Below are 13631 nucleotides of genomic sequence, written 5' to 3' on the forward strand. Positions count from 1 at the left end.
CAAGAGTCTCTTTTCTTTCCTATTAATTTTTGGATCCATGATTGATCATCTATCCCTATCTAGCTCTAACTATAACCTATCTTTCCAAGTCGCCGCTTGGTTTGCGTCACCGCGCAATTTCCCTATCTCTATCCCTATTCTAAGTTTGAAAGGTATTCACCAGATTGTCCTGGATCTCGTTCAGACAATACCTGAGAACCAGCGAGTGGCTAAACTTTCCTCAGACTTTTGAAACCGGGGGAAACTGGAGCAGTATTGAAATCATACTCACTCCAGTGGCCACTTTCCCCTCGTCTCGTCCAAGGCTAGTCTGGCTCTTAATTCGCAAGTTTTCGGCAGTCGTCCGTTGAGATCCCACTTCTGACACCAAATGTTGATTTCTGGATTCTTTTACCTCAATCTGGTTCAGCAAAATTACTGAAACGAATACCGTTTGTGCTTTAAACAAAGCAAGCTTTTATTTAAAAAGCAAATCCCGATCGGGGACTTTATCAGACAGAAGGAATGCAAGTCTGTTCGAACGCACCCACTTCCTACGGACAAAGTGACGTTACATTGTAACGATGGTTCTACATTTTCGGCAAAAGATAACAAGATAGGGCTAGAGTGACATCCTAGTTCAGCCTATCTCTCTTTGAATCCCTCTTTCCCTTTGTCCACTCATAAGCTGACCTAAGTATGGTCTGATTTTAAACAAAGACCTTCTGTTAATGTTTCAGGTTAATAACATGATTTAATAAGACCTTGAGGTTTTTCTGCAAGCTGTGGGTTTTGTTTCAATACGTGTTAGTGTTGTAACATTTCGCAGTCTCGAGTCTGAGATGTCATGGCTGTTCCTCCATGAATTCTTTGTTAGCTTATACTGTCCCTATACAATTCCCACGTTCTCAACTTCAATGTCTCTATACATTTTTAAACATTCACATTCCCCCCCTTTTATCATTCCATGATAACACTTAGGATCATTCTAGGAGTATCGCATTATTCCGTTCACACTCTATTTCCTGAATCGTTGTTAGTGTCGAGTAGTTCTTTAGTTCGTTGGATCCATCTGACAGTCTCAGTTAGGGTTAGTGGAACGGGGCGCAAAGGAATTCCCCCTTTGGAATGTATAGGGAATGTATAGGGAATGTGAACACACCCAACATCTAGAAAAGTTCCCATTTTGCGCATAAACATAAGACATGTACAAAAAGGTGTTTACATGGAGCTCTCGTCTCTGTCTCCCCTCCCATGCGCCGAAACTGTCATATATCAACACTATTATACAGACTGTGGCATACAGACAGTTTCATCTTATGGCTCAGGATTCAGATAAATAGTCCAATTATTTTGCTGATTAAAAGAGTTCAGTTTTCCCGTCTCTCTTCTCAGGTCACCGTCAGTGTAGCTGGCTGTCTATCACTACGGGTAAAAGTTCAAACTGGTCCATGTTCCAATTAGGATGCCAACGGCCTTGTTCAGCTATGGAGAAGAGGAAGTCTGGAACAGAAACAGGAGTTAGAATAACCAGTAAAATAGTTTCGTTAGAGGGTGGTGAGCTTGCAGTGGTGCAGGTGAACCCAGGCACTTTCCCCCTCAACCGTGGCTGCAGTGGGGGTAGTGAGTAACACCTGAAAAGGCCCCTCCCATTGTGGCTCTAATCCCTTCCGAATCCATATTTCCCTGGTGCCACGAGGGACAATTCAGGTAAAACTGGGAGGTCGAGGTGAGCATCTTGAACCTGGTTGTGAGCTAGTCGCAGAGCCTGAGTCAGAGAAAGAACATAGGTAGTCATCAGTCGAGCTGAGATACCATATCTAGGAACAATTTCCCTCATTAACACCTTAACAACAGTTTGAGCCTTATTGTCCAGGGTAGGGTAGGCTTCAATCCATCTGCTAAACACATCTACTATTACTATGAAAAAAACAATCTTCGCAAATTGCCTCGTGTTTTGCTTGTTGCTCTTTTTCGCACCGGAAACATCTCTACTCACTTCGAATGACTATTAACAATTGCTGTCCTAGCCGCACCCTGCGAGGCCATTTTCATGGCTGTAATGGTACTGATGCTCACTGATTGACATGTTGCACACTGACTGATGATGTACTCTATATCTTTATCTAAACCTGGCCACCATAATAACTGCGTGCAAAACTCTTGGTCAAGCACATTCCCAAGTGCTGTTCATGAAGATCTCCTAACAATCTGGACCTGAATCTATTTGGGATAACCACTGTTGCTCCCCACATGATACAGTCTTTATCCACTGACAGTTAATTCCTACGAACGAAGTATGGATGAATATCTTTCTCTGATACTTGGTTTGGTCAGCCATTTGCTATGTAATCATACACCTTTGATATAACTGGGTTATGTTTGGTTGCCCTACCAATCTCTTCAGCTGTGACTGGCAGCTCATCAATGTATGAAAAAGTGAACACTTCTTCCCTATTGGGTGTAACTTGTGATGGGGATGGCAACCTAGACATAGCATGAGCATTCTTGTGATCAGCTGATTGTCATACCTATATGTTGACAAAATCAAAGCCTATGTCTGCATTCGAGCTTCAGTTCAAGTTGGAACTGGGGACTTTAGATAGAGGATTGCTGTCAGGGGCTTAAGGTCAGTCACTATGGTAAACTTACGACCAAACAAGTATTTGTGAAACTTCTTGACCCCAAAAATCAATGCCAAAGCTTCCCTTTCAATCTGCGCATAATTACGCTCACTGGCACTGAGAGTCTGTGAAGCAAAAGCAATTGGTCTCTCCTCCCCACTATCTAGTACATGAGAGATCACTGCCTCAACTCCATACGGAAAAGCGTCACACGCTAGCTTGATCTCCTTAGAAACATCACAGTGAACCATCATGGTGCTCCCTACTAACTGACTTTTACACTCTTTGAATGCTGTGTCGCATTCTTTTGACCCTTCCAAGGGACCTGTTTTCTTAACAGCTCATTCAGTGGATGTAATACTGTAGCCAAATTTGGGAGGAACTTTCTGTAATAATTCAAAAGACCCAAAAATGATCGAAGTTCAGAGTCATTTTTGGGAGTGGGTGCATTTTTGATTGCATCCAGCTTTCCCTTGGTTGGATGTAAACCATCTTTGTCTACTCTGTGCCCTAAGCAATTCTGGTACTACGCTCACGGATGCACCAGTGTCGAGTTCCATGGGTATCCTGGTTCCTGCAACGTCGACTTGGATGACGATACTTTGTGAATCGCTGTTAGATATCCTTGTGCTCCTGATGACATATCCATCGACATAGCTGCCTGACAAACTAAATCAAAAGTCAAGCTAGCGGTTGACAATTTGCATCTGATATGTTCATTTTTCAACCCACAAATGAAGCGATCATGCAAAGCTCGGTCCTGAAAGTTTCCAAAATGCCAGTAAATGGATAGCTTTTTTAAAGCTACAAGGCACTCACTGATACACTTGTCATTTAAGTGATCGAGTGTTCCAAAATAACTTTCAGCAATTTCCAGGGCTCAGGACTGTAGTGCTGTTCTAACTTGGTTAGAATCCCCGTCAGTGGCGTTACCTTTGGCTTGGTGGGAACAAGCAAATTTTTCAGGGTTTCATACACCTCGGGCCCTCTTCAGCCAAGAAAATAGCCCGTTTTCTTTCTAAAACTGCCCGGTTATAGTTTACATCATTAGGGACTTCGATGATACTATTCGCGATGAAAAACCTTTCTAGCCGCTCCACATATGCTCTGAAAGTTTCTCGGTCACGATGGAACTCACCCAAGCGCCCGATTATTCCCATAGGCGCAGCTATCTGCACTCTGGTAACGTCGACAGTTCAGCCATGTGTACTCGAAATTTACCTCGGATTTTTAAGTTTTTCTGTAAAACAAAGAGCCTCTGTTGGTTGGCAGGATTATCCTCCATCAAAAATTTCAGTTAGGAAATCCAAAATCCCATCTTCATTGTCAATTCTGTGCTATCTTGATACACAGCTTATGCACACAACTGCATGGCTCCCGAGTAAGAACTGATGCAACACATGGCTTTATTATTATTACATCCGTAGTCCATTGGTGGCTCTACAACAATACCTCAGTAAGCATGACATTTTGGCTAAACAGGTTCCTCATCCATGGCTCAGTTGGTTGCACTCTTGCCTCTGAGTCAAATCTAGGCTGATACTCCAGTGCAGTACTGAGGGAGTGCTACACTATCAGAAGTGCCATCTTTTGGATGAGGGTTAAACCAAGGCCCCAACTGCTCTCTAAAGTGGGCGTAATAGATCTTATGCCACTATTTCGAAGAAGAGCAGAGAGTTCTCCCTGTTGTCCTGGCCAACATTTCTCCCTTAACCAACACCTTAAAAAAAAAAACAGATTATCTGTTCATTATCTCTTTGCTGTTTGTGGGACCGTGCTGTACACAAATTGGCTGTTGTACTTCCTACATTACAACAGTGACTACACTTCAAAAGAGCTTCATTGACTGTAAAGCTTTTGGACATCATGAGGTCGAGAAAGACGCTATGGAAATGCAAATCTTCCCATCATAAAGATATCTGGCTAATAAATGCATTGTAAGCTTCCCTTGGTGCACTCTGCCCCTTAGTATCAAGCAGGCCGAAGGCACCTGGAATAGATGCAGAGCAAAACTCACTCTGGTGTGCCCTTGTAATGTGTTTCAGTACCATCCCAGAATAGAATCCTCAAGTATCCAATGGTCCAATTCTGAGTCACATTGCCAAAGTAATGGGCATTTTAATTTGCCTATGCCTGCTAAGAACTGAATTGTGACTGTCCAAACCGATGTCATATGGGACCATTGTAACCAGCAAACCGATAAGACATTCATCCCTTCAGTCTAAGCTGGGTTTGAACCCACATGCTAAAAGTGAAAGAGCAAAGTCTATTGCAGTGTGCCGCTCAACCCCACCTAAATAGACGTTGGATTATGGCTATAAGGAGCTACATAGAAATTGCAGCACAGATACAGACCTCCCGGCCCAACCAGTCCCTGTTGCTGTTTGTCCGTTTCCAATCCCAAGTACCCGGCCGATTCCCATATCGCTTTATTCCCTTTTTTTTTATCTCACCTGTTCTTAAATGTTGACATGGTCTCTGCTTCAATTACTCATTCTGCTCGTGAATTCCACAGCCTCACAATTCTCTGCGTTAAAAAGTTTTTCCTGCTCTCTGTCCTCCATCTCTTGCATTCAGTTTTACATCTGTGAATCCTAGATTCCTAAATCATTGGAAATGATCCGTTTCTATCTAGTCTGTCCCATTCCTTCATCATTTTAAGCATTTCTTTAAAATCGCCCATATAGGGCTGGATTTTCGGCTTTTATGTTCTCGGGGCGATAATGGCAGCGGGGCGGGAAAGTTAGCGTCCGGAAATAGTTTGCGTTTTAGTCAGTAAGTTTGGGCATCTGGGTGTCGGGGTACAGCGCGAAGGGAGGCGTTATATACCTAGACGCAAGGAAGGGAAATTCCCGAGCTAAAGTACCGAGCCGTGAGCACTCCAAGAGAAGCCTGGGCGGTGGGAGGAACCTAAAATATACACCAAAACATTCCTAAAACATTGCCCACGCCACCGCAATACAAATCGCACAAAAAACTCAAACAAAAAACACTCGCACTTACCTTCCTCTCCGCCGCCGGGATCGTTGGACCGCTCTGATTTCCCAGGCGGTCATTGCGGGCGCACTTCTGGGCGGACGGGTCGGGCAGGAGCTCAAACTCACGCCGGTGTCACAACCAGGAGCGTTGCACACCCGGTGCAGCTCTCTCCGGCGGTGCTGCTCCGTGCCGCTGCAAACCCGACCGGAGGATCGCGGTGGGGCACTGGAGACCTCACCGCCGCCTTTCACACCGCTCCCGGTGAAACCCGCAGCGCAAAGGACCGGAATATCCAACCCTCTACCTCTTGCCATAAAGTCTAGGATTCCAACAGTCTTGTTATGACCTTATCCATTGGAGATACTGCTATTAATGTCTTCTGAACCTAAAGCCCCAAAGCCTTCTGCTTGACCATTTTTGGTTTATTTCTGGGAACTTGTTTCAAGATTTTCTTTCAAATTGATTTTCTTTCAAACTGTCTCTCAATCTCACAGGAGAGAGGGGTCTCTATTTAAATCGCCTCAAGATTCTTTTTTTTACTGGCAGTTGGATCAACGGTCTTTGGAATAGTGACTTCTCATTGTGCCTTTAGATCTACCGGAGAATGATTTAATGAGACAGCTAGAGACTGATTTAACTTTTCAATTACTCAAGTTCTGATCTTACTTATAATTAATCGATATATTAATCAATTTTGTTTTAATATAATTGATCTTAATTATACTGATTCTACTATTGTCATCAACCTATTCCCTATTCTCTATGTAAATCTAGTTTTCCCTGTTCTATTTGCGGCACATTTTAGCTGCTGTTCCGGACCCGAGCCGTTCGCTTCTGTTCCCACTTCCTTCTCCCGCTTTTTCTTTTCTCTCTCTCCCTCCCTGACTGCTCTCTCCTGTCGTCATACTGCCATTTATCTCTCCTCTTGGATACTCTGCCCTCTCAATCCCGACCCCAACCCTTCATTACTCTTTGACCTTCCTGCTCTCCTGCGGCCGTCCCAGGCTCCACTCCCTCCTGGATAAGCCCACAGCTTCCCTCTGTCTCTCTTGGCATCCTCCGAAGGGCCCAACCGTGACACTCATCGCTATCTCCTCACGAACAGGAACCCCGACTGTCCTATCCTCTCTCACCGACCTTGCCGCCCAGCTTGCCCGGGTGGGGGCTAACCGTGGCAATCTCCTCCCCATCCAACTCACCCCTCCAAGCGCTGACCCTGTGGACACTGGCAGTGGATCAGCCATCACCGACCCTCTCCGCATCTCCTTGCAGAACGTCCGTTCACTTGCGAACAAGGCCCTTGCAATCCATGAGCCGATCGTGGATGATTGCATCGACATCATGGCCCTGACGGAAACTTGGCTGAGGGGCGATGATACCTTGCCCTTAAACGAAGCCTCCCCACCCGGCTATACCTTCCACCACTTGCCCCGCCCAGACCACCATGGTGGCAGTGTGGCTCTCATCACCAAATCACACCTTGGTCTGTCCCCCGACACCTCCGCCACCTTCTCCTCCTTTAAACATTTCACCCTATTCCACCCCTCTCGCCTCTCATTTCAAATCCTCGTTCTCTCCCGCCCGCCCAAGTGTGATAAAATCTTCACCGCTTTCCTCCCTCAGCCTTCGCACCGAGCGACTTCTCATCCTCAGTGATTTCAACCTCCATCTCAACTCATCATGCTCCCTCTCCTCTCAGTTCACTGCCTTCCTGTCCTCCCTTAATCTCTCCCTCCATGTGAACTCCTCAACCTAGATTCACGGCCACCCCCTCGACCTTGCCATCTCTCGTGGCCTCGCTATTCCGACCGGGTCACTTATAGATAAGGCCAGCTCTGACCCACATCCCCCTTCCCCCACCCAACCCTACTTCCTTCTGCATCCGCCCCTGGAAAAAACTCTCTCACAACTGCACTTATCAACTCCAAACTGTCCACCCTCCGGCCCTCCTTTCACCAACATTCCCCAGCCACACCCTCACCACGGCCTTTGATGCCCGAGTCCCTATTAAAACCATTACTCTCTCCCACCCTCACCGTTCCCCCGGTACAGCCCTCATCTTCGCTCCCTCAAGTCCAAGGGGCGCAGACTTGAGCGGATGTGGCGGACAACTGGTTTAGCCATTCACCGCCAGATCAGACTGGAACACATAAAGCATTATCGGGTCCTGCTCTCATTTGCCAAACTGCTCACTATCCCAGGATCATTCTGGAATGCAAAGATAACCCCCAGCTACTATTCTCTACTGTTAACTATCTCCTTACACCCCTCTTCCCTGTCTCCACCACTCACCTCCAACAAGTGTGAGGAGCTCATGGACGACTTTGTCTCAAAGATTGGGACCATCTGATCAGCTGCCTCGGCGAGTTCCCTTCCTTCCCCATGCCCACCGGGCCAAACTTCCTCTGAGGCTCCCACCTGCCCTAGCCGTGAACTCACATCTTTCTCTAGTTTCTCTCTGATCTTTCCTCTTGACTGCTCCACGCTCATCCTGTCCATGAGACCCAATTCCTGCTCCCTCGACCCTATTCCCACTAAACTGCTTACCATTAAATTTGCTTTTCTGGCTCCCATGTTAGCCGACATTGTTAACGGTTCTCGGTCCTCAGGTACTGTCCCCCTCTCCTTCAAATCTGCGGTCATCACCACACTCCTCAAAAACAAACCCTTGACCCCACTGTACATGCAAGCTACCGTCTCATCTCCAACCTCCCTTTCCTCTCCAAATCCTTTGTATGTGTTGTCGCCTCCCAAATCCGTGCCCATTATTCCCAGAACTTGATGTTTGAATTGCTTCAATTTGGTTTCCGCCCCTGCCACAGTACCAAAACAGCTCTCATCAAAGTCACAAATGACATCCTTTGTGACTGTGACAAAGGCAAACTATCCCTCCTCGACCTTCTCGACCTGTCTGCAGCCTTTGACACAGTTGACCACTCCATCCTCCTCCAACGCCTCTCCACCATCGTCCAGCTGGGTGGGACTGCACTCGCCTGGTTCCATTCTTATCTATCTAATCATAGCCTGAGAATCACCTGCAACGGCTTCTCTGCCCGTCCCCGCATCGTTACCTCTGGTGTCCCCCAAGGATCTATCCTTGGCCCCCTCCTATTTCCCATCTACATGTTGCGATTTCATCTGAAAACACAGAGTCAGTTTCCACATGAACGCTGACGACACCCAGCTCTACCTCACCACCACTTCTCTCGACCCCTCCACGATCTCCAAATTGTCCGTCTGCTTGTCTGACATCCAGTACTGGATGAGCAGAAATGTTCTCCAATTAAATATTGGGAAGGCCGAAGCCATTGTCTTTGGTCCCCACCACAAACTACGTTCCCTAGCCACTGACTCCATCCCTCTCCCTAGCATCTGTTCGCAATCTAGGTGTCATATTTGAACCTGAAATGAGCTTCCAGCCACATATCCGCGACATAACTAAGACCGCCTATTTCCACCTCCGTAACATTGCGCATCTCCACCCCCTGCCTCAGCTCATCTGCTGCTGAAACCCTCATCCATATCTGTTACCTCTAGACTTGACTATTCCAACGCACTCCTGGCTGGCCTCCCACATTCTACCCTATGTAAACATGAGATCATCCAAAACGGCTGCCTGTGTCCTAACTCGCACCAAGTCCCGCTCACCCATCACCTCCTATGCTCGCTGACCTACATTAAGCAATGTCTCGATTTCAAAATTCCCATCCTTGTTTACAAATCCCTCCATGGCCCCGCACCTCCCTATCTCTGTAATCTCCTCCAGCCTCACAACTCCACGAGATGTCTGCGCTCCTCTAATTATGCCCTCTTGAGCATCCCTGATTATAATCGCTCAATCATCGGTGGCCGTGACCTCTGTTGCCTGGGCCCCAAGCTCTGGAACTCCCTCCCCAAACCTCTCCGCCTCTCTACCTCTCTCTTCTCCTTTAAGACGCTCCTTAAAACCTATCTCTTTGATCAAGCCTTTGGTCATCTGCCGTAATTTCTTATGTGGCTCGGTGTCAAATTTACTTGTTTTATCTTTTCACACTCCTGAGAAGTGCCTTGGAACGTTTTACTACGTTAAAGGCGCTATATAAATAAAAGTTGTTGTTGTCCATATCATGCCACTTTCCTCCATTCAAAGTATCATTCTTTATTTTGAATGAAAATGTACCATCTCACACTCACTGACATTGAATTCCATTTGGCCTTTTCATTGAATACCTCTTTGCCCGTTCCACCATCTTATCCATCTTATTATTTATTATGCCTCCTATTTTAATACCACCTGTGACAAGGGTGTGTGGGTTGTCGGGTAGTGAAAGCAGAGCTCTAGTTCTCTGCGCATTACTAACCTGTGCCATCCTTCTTATAGAAACGCTCGTCTGCCAAAAAGGTCAAGGCCAAAGATGATAAGAGATCTATCACTCCCTTGTCAGCCAGGGGCAGCAAGCAGATGATAGCATCCAAGGAAAACCTTGATCAAGACCAAGACCAAAGTCAGGGGGAGCCCATCATACAGGCATTATACATAGAGAAACTATACACAGAGGTGAGAATCTCAACAAACTATTGTCTTCACCGTTACATGATATCCTGCACAATGAAAGAGAGACAACGTTTCTTGAAAACACTGTTACTGGTGGTGGTGGCAGGGGGGGGGCAGGAGAAAGAAGTTTAGGGTTGTCCAATAGTTGATGTTGGTAGCAAAATCACACATTTATTGCACCCTAGTGTGGAGCTAAGTTATACTGACAAAGGCCCACCAGGTTTAACTCCCGGTCAGCGATGAGCTAGTGCAGTGGCAGTAGCAGTGCTTCAATTGGCTTTAGTGGCCTCAAGGCCAAGGGCAACACTCGGGGCGATGGCCATTGACTGCCGTTGGAAGGTTAGGTGCGCGAACATTGGGCCAGGATGGTTCAGGCTCAGCTGCGATAGCCACACCATGGTCGAATAGTCTGCGAAACTCTCACTGGCCAAGTTAACAGAGGCCTGCCAGCACTCGCAGACCGACTCCAGATGGGGACAGAACGAGGGGTGTGTTCACTGAGAAACCCACTGCCTGCTTCAGAACCCTACCGATGTGCTGTTGATCCATTCTGCCTGTGAGTTTCCCTGCTGAAGGTGCCGACTGGTGCTGAGATACAGTTCCAAAGATCTACCCACTGTACTCATATGTGAGGTATCAGGAAACAGATAGCACGTGTCAGCACCTTTTATATAAAGAAAGGGGGCAGGAAATTAGTAAACATCTTCCATTTTTAGGGCTGTCTTGTGTCTCTTCACTGTGTTGAAGCTGCAGCCCCTTACAGTTTGCCGTTGGTATAATATTTTGGGGTAGATTTTATGCTGGGCAGGGGCAGCACCATGTATTAATCACAGAATGACATCAAATTTACAGCACAGAAACAGGCTATTCAGCCCAACGGGTGCTGGTGCTTATGCTCCAGTCTCCTCCTGCCCTTCTTCATCTAACTCTTTTAGTAACAGATTTGTCGATATTTTAGACACAGTTGTAATATAATCCCGATCAATGTGAGAGTAAATGAGGCAGAAATGTAATCACCCTTCTGGTCTGCTCACCCTCATTCTTCCAGTCTAGCTTAACTCCCACACACTGAACTCCCGAGGTTCCCACTGCTCTGCTGGGTTATTTCATTTCTCCTCTGACCAACTCACCATGTTTTGTCATGCCCTCTGAAGACAATGGCACATGACAGATGGTTTCATGGGCCAATCTTCTTGTGGGCCTAGTCAGTTAATGTCAGCAGGGTGATGCAATCAAACTTGATTCTGACCTTGGCTGGCTTGGTCACCTCTCCCTCTCCCTCCCCCACACCCCCCCCACCCACTCTCTTTCTGCCGCCCCCTCTCTTACCCCATCTATCCATCGCCCTCCCCTCCCTCTCTGTCTCCCCCTCCCTTTCACGTCCCGTCTCTCCTCCTCTCTTCCCATCTCCCTCTCCCTCCCACTCGCTCCCCCTCCTCCCCTCGCTCTCTCCCTCCTCCCCTCGCTCTCTCCCTCCTCCCCTCGCTCCCTTCCCCTCGTCCCCTCGCTCCCTTCCCCTCGCTCCCTCCCCCTTCCCCTCGCTCCCTCCCCTTCCCCTCGCCCCCTCGCTCTCTCCCCCTTCCCCTCGCTCCCTCCCCCTTCCCCTCGCTTCCTCCCCCTTCCCCTCGCCCCTTCCCCCTTCCCCTCGCTCCTTCCCCCTTCCCCTCGCTCCCTCCCCCTTCCCCTCGCTCCCTCCCCCTTCCCCTCGCTCCCTCCCCCTTCCCCTCACTCCCTCCCCCTTCCCCTCGCTCTCTCCCCCTTCCCCTCGCTCTCTCCCCCTTCCCCTCGCCCCCTCGCTCCCTCCCCCTCGCTCCCTCCCCCTTCCCCTCGCGCTCTCTTCCCCCCGGCCCTCACTGCCAACTGATGCCTCAGCCCCTCACTGAGATGTATGCAGCTCATTGCTCATGAACTCTCTGTTTCTCCCCTCGCAGGTCTATGCACTGATATCAAACATGATGAATGATGTTTCCCTTCTCTTTGAGGAGCTGCAGCTGCAGCGGCAGGCAAAGCCGCTGGATAAATGTGTTTGAGTGTGTATGGAGCTACAAGCATGTAGCTGTAGCACAGAGTTGACATTGCTGTTAATGTTAGGTTTCTATATATTTGTGAAAATGTTATTAAAATTTTAAGAAAATGGGGCTTTATGTTTTTTTTCCCAATATTCTTCCTCTTCTGAAGATACTGATACTACAGTTTGGTACCAAAAGCACTAAACCTCCGATCCCCCCGACCCCCGAAGCACCTCATTCAAGACATCATTCCTCATTTAGGTTTTCTACATTAGCTCTTTTATTGGGTTCAGTGGTCACCTGCTCCTCCTGTAAGTGGGCCTTGTGAGCCCTACAATCTGGAGTGCACCCCATTCTGCCGCAGATCTCAGTAAACAATATCAAGAGCCAGAGATTGTAATGGAGAACGCTCATTCTGCTGCTGGATTATCTCATGTGCCACCATGCAAGTCTCTGCAATGCAGACGGACTGAATATACACACAATCAGGCCAAGAACCGGGCTCTAATCCAACAGATACTTTTATTTAAGTAAAACAGTGAAGTGAACAACAGCCAGTCTGGCTCTTACTTTTCATAGTAACACATCAATGGGTGAATCAGAAAACCTGGGAGCCCTTCATTCTCCGTGTGCAGAACATGCACCCCTTTAAACAGTGCTGCACAGCTCAATCTCCCTCCCGTCCTCCCCGTGGGAAACTTTAGTGGATGAGTGTTGGTGTCACGTGGGCAAGCAGAGAGCGTGCTCAGCTGCAGACTCATGGACGGGAGGTGAATCCAGCCCCTTCAGGCTGTAGAATCAGTATGATCGAGCTATACGAGATTGTACACACAATGGCAAAGCAGCACAGGGCAAACTGGTAAAAGTAAATTTAGGACTGATATCAATAAGTTCTTTCAGATCTGTCTGTTGGATTTGATGTTAAACCGAGGCACTGTCTGCCCTCTCAGGTGCATGTAAGAACATAAGAAATAGGAGCAGGAGTAGGCCATACAGCCGCTCAAGCCTGCTCCACCATTTAATAAGATCATGGTTGATCTGACCATGGACTCAGCTTCACTTCCCTGCCCGCTCTCCATAACCCTTTACTCCCTTATCGCTTAAAAATCTATCTCCACCTTAAATATATTCAGTGACCCAGCCTCCACAGCTCTCTGGGGCAGATTTACAACCCTCTGAGAGAAGAAATTTCTCCTCATCTCAGTTTTAAATGGGCGACCCCTTATTCTAAGACACCTAGTTTTAGTTTCCCCGATGAGTGGAAACATCCTCTCTGCATCCACCTTGTCGAGCCCCCTCTTTATCTTATAAGTTTCAATAAGATCACCTCTCATTCTTGTGAACTCCAATGTGTATAGACCCAACCTACTCAACCTATCTTCATAAGTCAACCTCCTCATCTCCAGAATCAACATAGTGAACCCACTCTGAACAGCCTCCAATGCAAGTATATCCTTCCTTAAATACGGAGACCAAAACTGTACACAGTACTCCAGGTGTGGTCTC

General features: G+C 47.4%; 1 protein-coding gene across 1 annotated transcript in view; it reads left to right on the plus strand.

The window, feature by feature from the left end:
- Positions 1-12250, plus strand: part of mycbpap (mycbp associated protein) — a 158422-nt gene extending 146172 nt beyond the window's left edge. The window contains exons 18-19 of the mRNA XM_070857425.1: positions 9943-10119; positions 12048-12250. Coding sequence (XP_070713526.1) covers positions 9943-10119; positions 12048-12146 — 276 coding nt within the window. The 3' untranslated portion in view covers positions 12147-12250. The remainder of the gene's footprint in view (positions 1-9942; positions 10120-12047) is intronic.
- The last annotated feature ends 1381 nt before the right edge of the window (positions 12251-13631 follow it).

The sequence above is a fragment of the Pristiophorus japonicus genome, chromosome 16 (genome assembly GCF_044704955.1).
Source record: "Pristiophorus japonicus isolate sPriJap1 chromosome 16, sPriJap1.hap1, whole genome shotgun sequence".
In the NCBI taxonomy this organism is placed as follows: Eukaryota; Metazoa; Chordata; class Chondrichthyes; family Pristiophoridae; genus Pristiophorus; species Pristiophorus japonicus.